Source organism: Mytilus edulis, chromosome 7 (genome assembly GCF_963676685.1).
Source record: "Mytilus edulis chromosome 7, xbMytEdul2.2, whole genome shotgun sequence".
In the NCBI taxonomy this organism is placed as follows: Eukaryota; Metazoa; Mollusca; class Bivalvia; order Mytilida; family Mytilidae; genus Mytilus; species Mytilus edulis.
The window spans coordinates 92,337,836-92,355,588 of record NC_092350.1 but is presented as its reverse complement, the minus strand read 5'-3'; the positions used below and the strand labels follow the sequence as shown (position 1 = coordinate 92,355,588).

Sequence of the window (17,753 nt, the reverse complement as noted above, 5' to 3'; positions counted from 1 at the left end):
CAAATAAAAGATATATGGGACTTAAACAATAAATCCTTTAAAACTTCTTTTGATATTTTTAACAGTCTTAAAGATAAAAGGAATTGGATTTCACAATAAAGCCGCATTAAATCTTCGTTAACACCTCAACAAATTGACGTTTTAAAAACAGACTCTATCATACAAAGTCATTCTGATAGAACTATAAAAATAACAAATTCTTGTCAATTCATAAAAAATAGCCAGTTTAAGTGGAATTTACATTTTGGGAATGAATTACCATGGGAAAACATTTGGGAAACTCTAAATAAGAATTTAACTAACAGGAAAACTAAACAACTTCAATGGAAGTTACTACATAATATAATTTACACTGAACATGCTGAAGAAAAATTACAAAAAATGAATCGCTCAAACGGGAAGTGTCACTTTTGCAATGAAAACGAATCACTTTTTAATCTTTTTATTTATTGTAAACTGGTGGAAGACGTTTGGCGGGAAATTTTTGAGAAAATATGGGAATTGTGTTCAAAATTAAATATCGAAAAATTACAAAAATCGGAACAAGTATAATTTTTGGGGTCATTAATGCAAAGACATCTTATACAAAAATTTTAGATACGGTGCTTCTTATCACGAAATGGGTTATCTGGAAAACTAGAAATATCGCAAAATATCAAAAGAAAGGGATAAGGGAGCTACCATTAGATTTTTGTCCTGCCTTTTTTTTTAGTTGTAATCTCTGTCCGGCTTTTTTTTATTTTTCAGCCTATTCGGTCCTGCCTTTTTTTTCTTAGCTTATCCTGACTTTTTTACAACAATTGTCATTTTTTTGGCCAAGTTACTCATCCTGCCTTTTTTTTTACTCAAAATCCTGTCCTGCCGTTTTTTCAAATTTTATCCTAGCCCCCCCCCCCCCCCCCCCCCCCATAAAAATCAAATGGTAGATGCCTAAGTAAATCGGTGATTTTTAAGATGATAAAACATGAAATGCAATTTATGCTCAAATATCTTAAACCAAATACGAAAAACGATGCCTTTCTACTATATGTGTGACATTTTTTGTATATAAATATATATTTTGCGTGGTCAGGTAAGTGCAATGACCTCTTTGATACTGATTGAATAACAATATGTACACTGCTCTCAACTCCCTACATATAAAAAATTAAATCACAAAAATACTGAACTTATAAGGAAGATCAATTGGGAAAGTCCATAATCACATGGCAAAATCAAATAACAAAACGCATCAAAAACGAATGGACAAAAACTGTCATATTCCTGACTTGGTACAGGCATTTTCAAATGTAGAAAATGGTGGATTAAACCTGGTTCTATAGCGCTAACCCTCTCACTTTAATGACAGTCTCATCAATTTCCGATATTTTTACATTGATGCGTTAAATAAACAGACACAATAAATATAATAGTCAAAATATGGGTACATCAGTCATCATCGTTTAACAATTTTAAAAGGAACGATTTAATTTATATTGTGTATGTAATTCATGTATATCATCTAATTGTAACAAGACATGTTGTATCAACAGGTTCATTCTATAAACAAATATTTACTCACCATATCTTTGAAATAAATTCTTTTTTGAAATCAAAATCATTAATCCATTTTTTTTTTATGAATGAACTACACATCCCTTTAAAAAATCGCACGTGGTCAATGATCACTCGACCAGAAATTAAATGTAATTGAAATTAACATAACAAAAGACTTGATGTACGATAAAATTGAAACTGCTTCATAAATACAGGTAGCCTTTGTGAGAAATAAATAAAGATAAAAAACCACAGGCCCTTGTCTCAGAAAAAAATTTCCTATATACCTTAATAAATAAATTTGGTGTATTTACTGTCTTCTGATTGGTTAAAATTATTAGTTTTATTTTCAATGTTGTCAATTTTTATGGCGACACGCCTACTCTGACGTTGTGTATCCATACGCCAACATGTGTGTACGTTGTTATTGTTAATATAAATAATATAAAAAGTTCTTTGAGCCTTATTTTCGATGAAAATTTATTTATAATGAATGGCAATAATTTATTTTGATTTTATTGAACCATAAAACAAATTTTTGACTCTTCACATTTTACATAATCCGCTTCGCGAATTATTCAATGTGAAGAGTCAAAAGTTAGTTTTATGGTTCAATAAATTCAAAATAAATAATAGCCATTCATTAAATATAACACGTGTTATATTAAGGTAAATAGGAAAAAAAATTTCTGAGACAATTGCCTGTGTAAAAAACATACTTTATTCAAAAAAATATATATGGTGAGAGGTAAAGATATATAGATCGATAATGATTGCAGATACATGTACATTTGTACAAGGATAGATAAATTTATAAAGGTTGATGTTAATAATTCTTAGTGGGAGTTTTTTTTCTCATTTGCTTTTCCCCCGACAAATGAGACTGTAAAAATTGGGGCCCCCTTAGTTGTCCCCCTTGGCAACTGAGGGTTGATGTAACAGGTGATTGTTAATAAAATATGTTTAATATTTAAAAAAAAAATATTCTAAATAATAAGGATGTTCTTATCCCAGGCAAAACAAAAGATAGCCGTATTGGGCATAACTTTTAGGAACTTTTTGTCCTCAATGCTCTTCAGCTTTGAAATTGTTTTGTCTTTCGAACTTTTGTCATCAGAGCGTCAAAGGTAAGTCTTGTGTGAACGAAACGCGCGTCTGGCATATTAAATTTTAATATAATTTTGAAACTTATCTACTGTATTGTTTTATCTTAATTTTATGGACAATATTCTGATATACCATTATACTCTGTAATATCATATACATCACCCACGTGTATCTCTGATACCATTATACTATGTAATATCATATACATCACCTACGTGTATCTCTGATACCATTATACTATGTAATATCATATACATCACCCACGTGTATCTCTGATACCATTATACTATGTAATATCATATACATCACCCACGTGTATCTCTGATACCATTATACTATGTAATATCATATACATCACCCACGTGTATCTCTGATACCATTATACTATGTAATATCATATACATCACCCACGTGTATCTCTGATACCATTATACTTTGTAATATCATATACATGACCCACGTGTATCTCTGATACCATTATACTATGTAATATCATATACATGACCCACGTGTATCTCTGATACCATTATACTATGTAATATCATATACATCACCCACGTGTATCTCTGATACCATTATACTATGTAATATCATATACATCATCCACGTGTATCTCTGATACCATTATACTATGTAATATCATATACATCACCCACGTGTATCTCTGATACCATTATACTATGTAATATCATATACATCATCCACGTGAATCTCTGATACCATTATACTAATGTATGTAATATCATATACATCAACCACGTGTATCTCTGATACCATTATACTATTTAATATCATATACATCACCCACGTGTATCTTTGATACCATTATACTATGTAATATCATATACATCACCCACGTGTATCTCTGATACCAATATACTATGTAATAGCATATACATCACCCACGTGTATCTCTGATACCATTACACTTTGTAATATTACTATGTAATATCATATACATCACCCACGTGTATCTCTGATACCATTATACTATGTAATCTCCTATACATCATCCACGTGTATCTCTGATACCATTATACTATGTAATATCATATACATCACCCACGTGTATCTCTGATACCATTGTAAAAGGGGTAAAAGATACTAAAAGGAGTTTCCAACTCATAATTCGAACTACAAACTAACAATGTCATTTTATAGATATAAAAATAAGTCAACTGACAAACAATAGTTTACAACACATAACATGGATAATAAAAGTTAAGAATAAGCCACACGAATTCCAAACAAAAACAACTACAAAAAAAACACATGGGAAGATCTAGAGTGCTCTGGAAGGGTAAGCAGATTTTTCTTTACATAAAGGGATATATATTTGCATTTTAAAAGATTACTGTAATAAAATTTCATAGCTTATGCTTAATATAATAAAAATCGGTAACAAAAAAAAATCTCAAAAAAATAAATATATAATTGCGCCATGGTGCGTTTTGACTACAAAAGACACATCAGTGACGTTCGAATCAAAAGTAATTTTAAAAAGTCAAAATAAAGTACGAAATTTAAGAGCATTGAGGACCAAAAATTCCTTAAAGTTTTGCCAAATACAGCTAAGGGGACAAACTCTTGTATTTCAAATGTTCAAAGTTTAGTAAAAAGTTTATTTAAAATATGACCATATAAATGATAATACTAGGCTGATGATACCCTCGGGGAATAAAAACTCCATCAGCAGTGGCATCTAAAAAACTCACCAAATATACGCGCATCATAATTTAGCATACCAGACGGGCGTTTAGTTTACATATAACTCATAATTGACTCTAGATAAAGAAAAAGTGATAGACAAAAGATAGAAGACTTTTTTTAATATTGTTTCGTCTACATTCATAGTCCTTTTAAATTGCATTCAAAAATAAAAAAAAACAATAGAATGATTAAATAATGATCAAAAGAACCGTGAGTAATAAAAAGTGTACAAGCATTATATGTTACTTTTTCTACCATGAAAGATACATTAAGTTAAAATGATTGAAATTGATCCATGGTATATTTTCCGATTCTGTTCTTGGTGTCTTTGCTATCCATTGGTATTCTTTTTAACACAACAAACTATCATTTTCAGTACACAATTTGTAATAAATGGGTACACAATGTAAATACTTCCTTATTGCTTATGTTTTATTATATCTGTATCACACCCAGTTGTTGGAACAATTATCTGTTGATTTTTTTTCACCATGGAAAAAAGTATCACCCTTTGAATAGAATGAGAAATACTGAAAAAAAAATATTGTTCAATGATAATAAGCATATATCAGCTGATAGACATAAAAAATGTGGTTCACACTATATAACCTGCGGAACAGATTGTTTCAAAGTGTGCACCACATTTTTATGTTATTTCGAATAGGCAGAAAAAATATAACTTATAATTTAAATTTAAACTCCATTTTAAACCGGAGTAAACTATGAAAAACGTTGATGGCGTCACGGTCACATAACAAAATTATGTCTATGAGCTGATAAACAAAACAACGTCAGCCAATCAGAAGACGCGTTACATTCAAAATTAAAAGACATGTGTATATAATTAATTTCTATGACATGTTTGATCAATTCTTTCCGTTTGATGATGCTGATTGTCTACCCACACAATATTTCTCTACCCTTATTTTTAATGACATAATTATGTATTAACATTTTTTTTTCAACTGAACGATCGCGCTTGCCATTTATTCCTTTTTAAATTTAAAAGTGCACAGCCTCGTAGAACATGGTAAAGTTCCTCACGGACAAATTCAAGACATATTTAGCTTATAACAAATGACTGGTATTTTAGCCCCTCTTTTACAACTGAACTAACAAAGTGATTATACCAAAGTCATGGCGTCTTCATGATTAACATTTTTTATACTCTATATACCCTTCATTGAATATATGTGTGCTACATCGCAGGAATTGTTTTATTTTTGACACAATAAATACACTGATTATATTGTTATTTGCAATTTTCAATTTTTGTCTGTCAAATCAGTTTATGTTGCTTCTTAATAGAACATAGCTCTTTATCTTAATAGCCCCTCTTGGATATTCAATGGATAATTTATTTCTTTTATTTTACCATTGGGATATCATATACTATGCATTGCAAACAACAGTACAGGATTTTAAATTAAATGCTATGACAAGATCTAGAAGAGGGACGACAGATACTAGAGGGAAACTCATAGATTGAAAATAAACTGACAACGCCATGGCTGAAAATCATAAGACAAACAGACAAATAATAGTACAGAAGACACAACATAGAAAAGGTTAATTGTAGTAGGTAAATTTGAATTCCCACATATGCAAGAGGAAATAATCCAAACATTTTAATATTCGCTACAATTTACATAATCAAAAATCCGGGGACACCTTGTTGATTGACAAAATCAATGTAAGTAGACAAGTAAAATATAAATTGTTCTTAGATACAAGGCTTAACATTATGAACGTCAGACAAGCGTTTCGTTTGCAATAAACATAGCAAAACCACTCGATTTTTATTTTAAGAGGCCAGAATATACTTTCTCTTATGTCTGATTTTGATGACTTGATATTGAGCATCTATGGTCATCAAATTACGCACCGGTCTCGGGAAACATCAAATTATTAATAATTGTCTACAGTATCCTATACCATGTGTATACATATATTTGTCTTTATAAGGTTAATTTTTACATTTATTGTCTCTGTACCTTTGAATGTTGTCTTGATTTCCTAGGTTCCTTACCATAGAGCGAGATCCCGGTAGTATTTGTACCATAAGTGCTATAGATAGTGCCCTCCAGTCACGTTTGTTATTGAAGTTAGTTCTGCTTCATTGAAATAACTTATGAACAAGAATTTATTCAGAATAAGCTGAAAAATAAATAAAGAAGAGGCTACAGTAGGTATCTGACGTTTCTCTTTTAAGTCCAATACAAATACCAACGAAAATTCTAGAGGAAAAAGCTTCAACTACAAATAAGTCCATTTATATATAGATATAGATTGTAAGTTGAACAGTAATAGCCACTAGAAAATATAATAGAATTCTAAGGAAATGTGACTTGATTTATATTATATCTCAAAGTTGAATAGGTTCCGCGGTGAAACTGTGTATACTACTTTAAAGTGTCTTAACTTCTTATCAACCCGAGGTTTTAAAGTTACGATCATCATGGAACAGAAAATTCATACAAAAATAATATAAGAAAAACTAAAAACTAAAAAATGTTTCTTTCTTCCTTTTACACTAAGAAAATAAAGAATAATACTTAATACTTTACATATCATCAACAAAAATGTATCATCAATATGAACTAACATAACATTAACATCAATACAACTATATTCGATATGAAAATACATATAATCAACCTTAATTTGCATATCATTAAACATATATCTACATATTATTAAACATATTTACAACTTATATAATTAATACGTGAACTTTATTGATGTTTTCATATCTGTTACAAATATGTTTCTTATAAATTTCAATCAATATAGCTTACTATTATCATGATAATCAAGGTTTATATTATCATTTTTTGTTAATTCGTTTCCATTGTTAATTGACATATACAAGAAATATAGTCATTTATGATTTTTATTTTATATTCAATATGTCAAACAAAGCAATTGATATTAAAGAAACAAAAAGGCAAATGTATATGAATTTTGAATATATACTAAGAAGCTAGGTTATATATGCTTGGAATACTAATAAGCTTTGATAAAATACGACAACAATGTTGCTACAATAATTCCTACTATTTAAGAATGAAGATTCAATAATAAATGATATTACAGATATTGTTTAAATGTCCTTAAAAAATGTTTTCTGCATAACACGGATGTTTAGAAGCTCTAATAAACAATCCAATTTCGCAATCAATAAAATCGTTCTAAGCCATCAAGAAATACTTTTCGCACTTCCAATCGGAAAATTTACGCTTATATTTCAGGGCTGTTGCGAGAAAAATTATTTGATGTTCACTTTGCATAAGTAGTGATTAATGAAAAGAAAATATAGAACATGATTATTTGTCAATGGTTAACACGATTTCAACTAAAAAAGATCACCCAAATAAATGATTATGGTTAAAATAGTGATAGGCAAATTGCACAGAACAACGCAGTGATTCCGGACATTAAGATTTCCATGATGACATTGCCTTTATATATTAATAAATGATTATACGAATTAATAAAAGAAATACTGATTTTGGTCTTTCAGACAAAAAATACAATCTTTCACGCTGATCTTTTTCATAAACTGATGTATTAACAAAAATGCATTGCCATTTCTTATGTTGACCTTTAAATAGTTGTAGCTTATCAGTCTACTTTGGTTGCCTCATATCTGTTGTATGAAGTCACAAAACTGAAATTCCAATTATCAGTCCAAATAGCGTATTAATAACTATAGAGCACTTAATTTGTTTGGAACAATTATTTTAAATCAGGGTTTCTATTTGTTGCTATTGTACAACTGACACTATCAAATATATTATACGATGTGCTATTCCTCATCTTCCTGGCAAAAATACAACTATTGTTAAAAATAAACGGAAGACATGTGAAAATCAATGGTCAACATTCGGCCTTGAAGAGTTGGCAAATCCTATACCGTATAGTAAGGTATGAACTATGTCGAAATAACACAATGTCAAGCAAAAGAGTAAACCAATATTATTTTAACAAAAAAAAAAACAAAAAAAAAAACAGTTTATAGGTGATGATTGCTAATAGATTAAAGGACTTTAGACCGACAAATAAAGCATGTGGTCAGGTCATAAATGATAAACGATTCCTTATAACGTTGACAAAATCTTAGATATCGTAGGAAAAAGCGGTACAACAGGACTCGAATCGTCTAATCATGTGTTCAGAATGTAAAATAACAAAAAAGATAGGTTCCAAAGTACAACAATAAAGGAACAACATGTATAAGTTGCAAAAAAAAAAACATTCGAAGCCTGATCTTTAGATTATGAGCAAGAAATGTTCTTCACAAAACTGAAATGTCAATCAAAACACTGTTTGCAAATTAAGTGTTTAGCCGTCATTGGCAGTCATTTCTAAAACTAAACTTTGCATAATATATGAAAAAAAATAAGTTAAGGTTGAATGTCATGTTTGTCAATGAAAATCCTGCTACCAGTATACATAAGTTACGTTTCATCAAATCTCAAAGTCGTTACAGACACGGACAACAACAACGACACGGACGCCAACGCATTGGAAAATACATAAGTTGTTATACCGGCGTCACACATCAGCGTATAGCTCCGACGTACGCCACGCCTGGTGAAAATCCTGTACGTTGCCAATACGCTAGTAATTTTGGATGCATTCAACTTGTCAATCATATATCTATCGTGTGTATTACCAGCTTTAAGCGTGTAGTGGGCGTACGGGAATCGTACATAAACGTGTATCGGGCGTTCAAGTAACGTATGTTGGCTTATGCATTGCGTTTGTCTAACGTAGATGGAATGCACGCTACGGAAGAAAAAAAGTCCCCTAAACGTATTTGAGACGCGTCCTGTTCGTATCTGGGACGATAATCCGTGCTTTCAGCGTATCTGGGACGTTTAATTATGGGTTGTTTGTTATAAACACCGATCTTGAAACGTATACAACGTGCCCTAAACGTGTCTTACACTTATCTGTAGCGTTTTCAACGCGCTTGTAGCGTATGTCTTGCGTGCGTGTAGCGTATAGGTATATATGCTTGACTAACGCTTGAGCTAGATAAAAAATTTATGCTGCATAAAAATTCCCGGGTGTTATAGCGTTCATTAAGCGTATACCTTTGAATTTTGACTTACTTCAAACTTATGGAACGCACGTTTTATGATCGCTAAACGTTCTTCTGGCGTGCAACTAACGTATACGGACTTTGTCAATTTTCTCTGCACGCCGATCTATACACCAATGTGTGACGCACGGCATTGCATGTTATTAACATAACTTCAACGTACAAAACATAAACACGTGTATTACCTGTTTGATGATACACATAAATACTAAATATTCTGTATGCGTCTGTATACAATGAAGTAGATGTCGTTCCTTGTGTTGTATTCATCATTAACAGCTTTTGGTTACTGGAATAAAATATGGAACTACCATAAACATCAATAGGCTGGTAATAGTTTGTGATCCCCGTTTGAAAAATTGTTTTAACATCACAACCTCTAACACTTGCTGATTTGAAATCACCGTTGTAGAACGTTGTCCAGTATAACTTTTCTTCAGTTTTATCTGAAACATTCATAATATCATATATAAATCTAACATTATTTTGATTTTTACTCTTACAAAAGAGGGACGAAAGATACCAGAGGGACAGTCAAACTCATAAATCGAAAATAAACTGACAACACGCTAAAAATGAAAAGGACAAACAGAAAAAAAATAGTAAACACGACACAACATAGAAAACTAAAGAATAAACAACACGACCCCAACCAAAAACTAGGGGTGATCTCAGGTGCCCCGGAAGGGTAAGCAGATACTGCTCCACATGTGGCACCCGTCGTTTTATTACAAAAGTATTTCTGTTCCTTCTCGATGATTTGTTTTATTCCTATGAGGTAAATGAAAACATTCACATTTTCAAAACAGAATAATTAAAAGAAGCTAGCATTATTTTCAAAATTCTCCGTCCGCTAAATATACGATGACCTCTCTTTAATTATATTGATTAGATTTTGATGACTATGTTGAACATATCAATTCCATAGAACATGAAATAAAGGATAAATCAGATACAGTCAAGTTTGCCTCATAACTCAAAATTAAAATCTAGATATTGACAGGAAAAATATTACGGTCATTCCTTAACTATAGATACTTAATATAATGATAACAAACCTAAATCCATGTAGTCAACTCGTGTGTTTAAGTCTATAATTCCATGAGCTTCACTGTAATTAAATCTTGCTTTTATAATTCTTTTAAATCGTTCAACAACATACATCCACCTACAAAAATATATATGAATATATGTGTCTCTTAGTATTAGATTGATAGATCGAGTGGTTAAAACTTTTGTAGTTGTCACATACACAAACACACCAACACACACACACACAAACAAACATATCCTTATAGATTTAAAATGTTCAACGTTGTGTTATATCAATATAGTAAATTCAGACATTTTCTACATACATTCGATTACTCATTGTATTGGGAAAAAAAGTAAAATTAGAAAAAATAATAAACTAGTTACAATTTATGACAAAAATAAGCAAAGACCCATCGTAACAACATCTGATAAACAAATTTAATAATACTTTTAGATATTTGGATGATATTTTGGCTCTCAATTATGACGACTTCAGTATGTATATTAAAGAAATTTATCCTGTTGAACTTACTTTAAATAAAGCTAATACTAACAATGACCACTGCCCTTTCCTCGATCTTGATATCTATATCACTAACGGAAAGCTGAATACTAAAATTTATGATAAAAGAGATGATTTTTCATTTCCTATCGTTAATTATCCATTTTTAGATGGTATCGTTCCCTTGTCACCATCCAACGGTGTTTATATATCTCAACTTGTACGATTCGCTCGTGTATGTAACAATGTTTTCGATTTTAACGAGAGAAATTTATGTATTACTAAAAAATTATTACACCAGAGTTTTCGATATCACAAACTAGTCAAAACATTTACTAAATTTTATCATCGGTATAAGGACATCATTCGTAAATATAGCTCAACATGCAGACTTCTTATACGTTCAGGTATTTCACATCCAATATTTTATGGAAATATTCTTTATAAAGCACAAAGGTGTCAGTATTCACCTCAAAAACTAACAAAACCTTTGAATAGACTTATTAAGAAGGGATATAGTTACGATACTGTTGTCAGGTCATTAAAGATTGCATATGTTGGCGTTAATATTGATTCACTTATAGGGTCTTTGCATCGGAACAAAACACATTTATTCAAAAACCAGTTGTTGGCATGACACGGGTTATGTTCTTCTCATATATGGTATGATGGTATGATACTAAACCCCTAATGGGAAGGATTGTGCCTGATGTTCATATAGAGAAATCATAATCTTTCAGTCAGTTTAATTGAAGTCTGGAGCTGGCATGTCAGTTAACTGCTAGTAGTCTGTTGTTATTTATGTATTATTGTCATTTTGTTTATTTTCTTTGGTTACATCTTCTGACATCAGACTCGGACTTCTCTTGAACTGAATTTTAATGTGCGTATTGTTATGCGTTTACTTTTCTACATTGGCTAGAGGTATAGGGGAGGGTTGAGATCTCACAAACATGTTTAACCCCGCGCATTTTTGCGCCTGTCCCAAGTCAGGAGCCTCTGGCCTTTGTTAGTCTTGTATTATTTTAATTTTAGTTTCTTGTGTACAATTTGGAAATTAGTATGGCGTTCATTATCACTGAACTAGTATATATTTGTTTAGGGGCCAGTTGAAGGACGCCTCCGGGTGCGGGAATTTCTCGCTTCATTGAAGACCTGTTGTTGACCTTTTGCTGTTGTTTTTTTCTATGGTCGGGTTGTTGTGTCTTTGGCACATTCCCCATTTCCATTCTCAATTTTATCTAATGAAAATTCAAAAATGGAAAGTCCCTAATCAATAGGTAAAATCAAATAATTAAACACAGTTAAAGAATGAACAGCAACTGTCGTATTCCTGACTGGGTCCAGGTATTTTCAAATGTAAAAAACGATGGATTGAACCTATTTTTATAGCACTAAATCTGTCACTTGAATGACAGCTGCATTAAATTTCAATATGTTTACAATGATGCGTGAACAAAACAGACATATTAAAAAAAAATTGTGCAAATAGGGTTAAAACAGAGCTGCCTTACGTATACTATTTCCATTAAGTTCGTACTTTATTTGGCCTTTTTAACTTTTATGATTCGAGCGTCACTGGTGTCTTTTGTAGACGAAACGCGCGTATGGCGTATGTACAAAATTTAGTCCCGGTTTCTATGATGAGTTGATTCATACACCTTTTAATTATATGTTGAAATATGAGCAAAACAAGTGGGTGAAACCAATCGTTGATTTTTTTTCAGGGATAACAAGTAAGCCTTGTAAATCGAGAACACGTACAGTTTCAACAAATTGAAAATAAAAAAAGTTTAACCGGAAACAAAGTATCTGTCGAGATGGTCTTAAGTATTTAAAATTTGTAAAAAAATATGTTTTTGTATAAATAAATCAACGGTGTGTTTTCTCTTTAAACGTGTTTGGGTGTTTGTTAAGTGGTGCTTATTGTAAATTTAGGTTAAGACCACAGTAGATAAATAGAGATGAAATTAAAACAATTATAACCTCGTGTGTTCGGAGAACATTTTTATAGATCTACATTCATCAGGACTCTCAAACTTAAATTTAAAAGTCAGGGATGTAAAAATACGTAGCAAGGTTAAAAGCTGCGTGACTAAGAAAAATACTCGTCGACTGTTAGTTTCTGGAAAAATTATTGGCCTCAGTGTGTTGGTACAATGGTTTCTGATTCAAAACTTATTTCAAAAACAGATATTTTTTTCAAAGGCATGTTTTTGGTCGTCTATCCTACCAAAGCACCGATACCTAATTGATGCTTAGTTCTTGAAATAACAGTGCACAAGATTGTTTAAAATGAAAATACATTAAATACCTGTTTACTAAGCTGAGTCGAATAGAAAATGGGTTTTGTAGATTGGACGATATAATAACTGCATTTATTCCGTTAACATCACACCGTCTCAGTCTATGCCAGTCATACTCAGTCCAGTAGACATGTCCACTTTCGGAATCGATCGCTAAACCTGCTGGACCCTTGCCGGTGTCGATAAATTTTTCCAAAACTTGATTGTCAGATGGATAAGGAAATCTAATATACAATAGTTTGAATTAGAATTAAAGTCTCTATACACAATAAGGAGGTATGCTATCGTAGGTATTGAGACCATTGTCTACCAGAGACCTACGAGGTATGACGATACTGTAACCCAACATATTCACGACTTCCGCGATTAGAAAAATAACGCGAATTATAAATCATCGTGCATGTCTAAAAAATTGATCTTTCTAAATCAAACTATACGAAATCGCGAAATCAAGAAGTCGCGAATTGGACGTGAAAAGGAAACACGCGAAATAAAGTATCCGCGAAAATAAGTTGGTTTACAGGTAAAGACATTGTGATATGAGTGCCATTTAGACACCTCTTCATCCAAGTCACAATTTTTGTAAGAGTAAACCATTATAGGCCAAAGTACGGTACGTATGATATATTTGGTATTGATGCCAGGCTCCTTGAAATTTAAAGTTTCGCAAAGGAGGTTACTGTTTACAACTATAGGTCATTCAAGATTGTTTTATCTTATATTGCTTTTTAATGCGTTAAACACTTTATTATTTGATGAATTCTTTGCAGTATGTTTAAAATTGTACACCAAAAAGTTTTGAGCAGCTAACATTATTCTTAACAATATACATTTAATAGTTAAATTGACGTTTGTTTCTGATTGTTCGATAGAAATAATGAGATTATCCCTGGTCTTTTAGATTCTGAAACGGAAAATTGATGTCGGTTCAAGGCAGATAAAATTTTAACATTGTTTCAATTGACAACCTTGAAGTCTTGAAGTACTAGTATTTCATATTTAAAAGATTTCTTATATGTTTTGTTCTAAAGATATATGACCAACAGTTAATCTGAATTAAAAAATTATAACGAGTTCTCAAAATCGATTATAAAACTAAATTTATCAATTTTAGCGGAGTCTCAACATTTATCTTTTATCAAGCTATCTCGTTTTTCGTTTTTGTATATAGATTACACCGTTGATTTTCTCGTTTGAAATGTTTTACACTAGTAATTGTGGGGCCCTTTATAGCTTGTTGTTCGATGGGAGCCAAGGCTCCGTGTTGAAGGCCATACATTGACATATAATGGTTGACTTTTATAAATTGTTATTTGGATGGAGAGTTGTCTCGTTGGCACTCATACCACATCTTCCTATATCTATTTTGTCTATATCAACCAATATGCATACCTCATTATAGTACGATGATTATATCTTGTAAAATACATGTATTTATATTTGGGATCGTAGTCCATACCATACATTTCTCCACGGGCATCGCCAACAAGTATCTTGACATTGCCTGTATCGATATCAATCTCCTTAATCTGGACTTTGGTTCCAAATAAAACTTTGGTACCTTGAAAAGATATCGCTTAATTGTAATTAAAATATAATTTGCAAATGTTAATTTATTTGCCTCACTTCAGGAGCAATAATCCAACTTCAATAGCGTATGGTCTATACATTTGTTACCTTATAGTACGATTTTCAAGAGCTTGTAGCTGCTGCTAAGAATTTGTAAAACGTCATTTGTGTCTGAGCAAAAAGCTAATGAGCCAGGAGTTTGTTATAGATCGCCCTGTTTGTCAAAATTTCATAGCGAAATGTTTATACCTAATAAGTTATTCAGTGTCTAATCTACACATAATACAAAATAGTCTGGAGTCATGGATTGCAGGTGGAAATTAATGTGTATGGTTGTTGGAATTCTTTAGTCTGTTTTGCTGTATGTTTACCCTGTTTTAGCTGTTTGAACCCCAATCTTGTCACATTAAGTTAACCTATTATGTCCATTTGGGTTTCTCATCCAATTTTGTCAATAAACAACTGCAATACAATGGGAGGTATCTCTAGCTGTTAAAAAAAATGCCGGTACCAGGTTAGGAATATTGATTGTATACCACTTGTACATTAAAGGATATCTGCATTTGAAAGTTTATACACAACTACTCGTATTTCATGCATTGTTGTCAATTCTACAAATGTCAAAGTTAACCAGATATTTCATGATGATATTTAGACGCAATCGATACAAATTTAGAAAACATGTCATTGAGTGGGTTATTGTTCTACATTCTTAAATGCAATAATGTCTGTGCAAATGACATAATTGTAATTAAACAGGGCCATTTTGTCCCGTAAAGTAAGCATCTAAGTATTTCGTGTAGAAGGTCACACATATGTATGTCAAGAACCACACTAATTGAATAATCCGATTGATAAATTGCGATGCGACCAGATGCGCGACTTCTTACAAAAATCTGTGAAAAATGCAGTGATTTCAATTATCAACACATTTTTTTTTTCATTTATACAACATATCTTTTCCTGTCTAGAAATGTAAATGAAGAAACAGATCATTGATTGGAAACTGTGTTTTCGATCAGCAGTTACCGACCATCAATATTTTTTTGAAAAATCTGTACCAAGCCAGAAATATGACTGTTTTCATTCGTTTTGTTGGTTTATCTAGACGAGCGTGTCACTTTGTGCGGTGTGTTTTTTTAAATTACTTTGGTGTTATGTATTTTCTGTCAAATCGAGATTGGTTTCGGCCTATGTTTGGATGTAGTCACTTATGGTTATGTCGAGATCGTACAACCGTAGACTTTTACTGACACGTACGTCAATGGACCCGAGGTAGCATGGTAAAACATTCTCTGTGGTTCCTCGATGAAGAATTCTCCCTAGTCAAGAAATTGTCCCTCTGCTCTATTTTTCTTCCCGTTGATATGGTGACAGATAAACGATAAGCAGCAACAGTGATATAGATATGTTAAGAGAAACAAATTCCAGGTAAAAAAACCGAGGGAAACACATAAACTATAAAAGGACAGCAACTGAACAACAGAAACACTAAACTGCAATAAAAACAAACGCCAACATACATAGACATGGACTATCTTTAATAACTGACTTGGTACAGGAAATTTAAGAAAATATAGTCAGTAGAACCTTAATGCATGGCAAACCAAACCTACGGCTTGTATGCCAATGTAAAAAAATACATATAAAATGACAACTTTACGTGTCAGGAATACATAACAAATAAACGCAAGAAAAACAAGGGAAAAATTTATAGAATTTACGATAGTACACCAGAAATCCACAGACCTGTGCGTCACACGAATGTATCAACGTTACAAAACGATGCGTTTATATTATCATTGGTAAATTTCTAAAAAATAGAATATATCTGTGTTCTCTTTGACACGTACACGCATATATCTAAAACAGATGTCGAAGATCGAAGAACTATCCTTTCTATGTTGCGGAGTACAAAAATGTTTCAGAAAGCAAAGGTGAAAAGTTAGTACCTATTTATGTTTCTTCAAATACTAATTACTCTTTTCCGAAACCTGCCTCTCTTTGTGATCTGTTTAAATTTTCATTTCTGATTTTATATTAAAAAACTGATGTGTAACAGTAGTAGGGTTCGCACAATACATCATTCCTTATCTGGGTTTTATAATTGTATCTTACCTTAGTCAAACTATATTTGTATCAATTAAGAATGTTTAGAATTAGACTGATAAAAAAGCATGTGTTTCTATGCATATTTGTTAATACTTACATTGAATCATAGACAGAAAATAAACCTCCAAGGATAAGACAAGCCAAATTTGTACATTCATCCTCGTATCAGGTACGAAACAAATGCCTGTGATGTCGTTTAACAGGTAAAATCAACAAAGTTTCAAATTCACATTTTCTGGTATCAAATTATTATAGATACGACAATAGAAAAAAAGTCGTAGTCTTATATTCAGTCTCGTGTTAGATAAATTGTACATTTTTGCAACAGGTGCGATAGTATTAAAGTTTCATTTTCAAAGTAAAATGAACAAATACAAAATTGAAATATGACCAATTTAAACTAGTTTGAAACATCGCACTGAGCCGGAACGTCCATGTCAATGAACTATACGTATCAACTTTACGCTGACACCTGGTTTGCCTCCACTTTCTATAAGTCTTTGTTACTTTCCTATTTGCTGTTTTCTCTGATTTGATTAACAGAAAGAAACAATGTAAATCAACTGGAATGTTAATTTCTTAAGAAGAGTATCGGGTAAAATATTTTAATAGTTTGAGGTCATATGATATGTATAGTATTGTTAGTGCAGACTTTTCTATAACTATCAACATTATGTTTTCCTGGAACATGTGTTACCTAGTAAATGTACGAAAGATTTATTTTTAGTTTACACCCGTTAAGTACATTTAAATTGTATATCCTTGA

At 31.7% G+C, this 17,753-nt stretch overlaps 1 protein-coding gene across 1 annotated transcript; it reads right to left on the bottom strand.

The window, feature by feature from the left end:
• Positions 1-9,397: 9,397 nt before the first annotated feature.
• On the bottom strand, positions 9,398-17,172 carry LOC139529674 (low-density lipoprotein receptor-related protein 4-like). The gene is made up of 5 exons (XM_071325518.1): positions 17,085-17,172; positions 14,699-14,867; positions 13,315-13,530; positions 10,522-10,631; positions 9,398-9,909 (listed from the first exon to the last, which is right to left on the bottom strand). The coding sequence occupies exons 1-5, from the start codon at positions 17,143-17,145 to the stop codon at positions 9,548-9,550; spliced, it is 918 nt and encodes a 305-aa protein (XP_071181619.1). The 5' UTR covers positions 17,146-17,172; the 3' UTR covers positions 9,398-9,547.
• Positions 17,173-17,753: the final 581 nt, after the last annotated feature.

Coding starts and splice junctions, on each gene's coding strand:
- LOC139529674 (XM_071325518.1), bottom strand. CDS start 17,145: ATGAATGTACAAATTTGGCTTGTCTTATCCTTGGAGGTTTATTTTCTG. Junction 14,868..17,084: donor TTTTCTGTCTATGATTCAAT/GTAAGTATTAAC, acceptor TATCTTTTCAAG/GTACCAAAGTTTTATTTGGA. Junction 9,910..10,521: donor AGTTGACTACATGGATTTAG/GTTTGTTATCAT, acceptor TGAATGTTTCAG/ATAAAACTGAAGAAAAGTTA.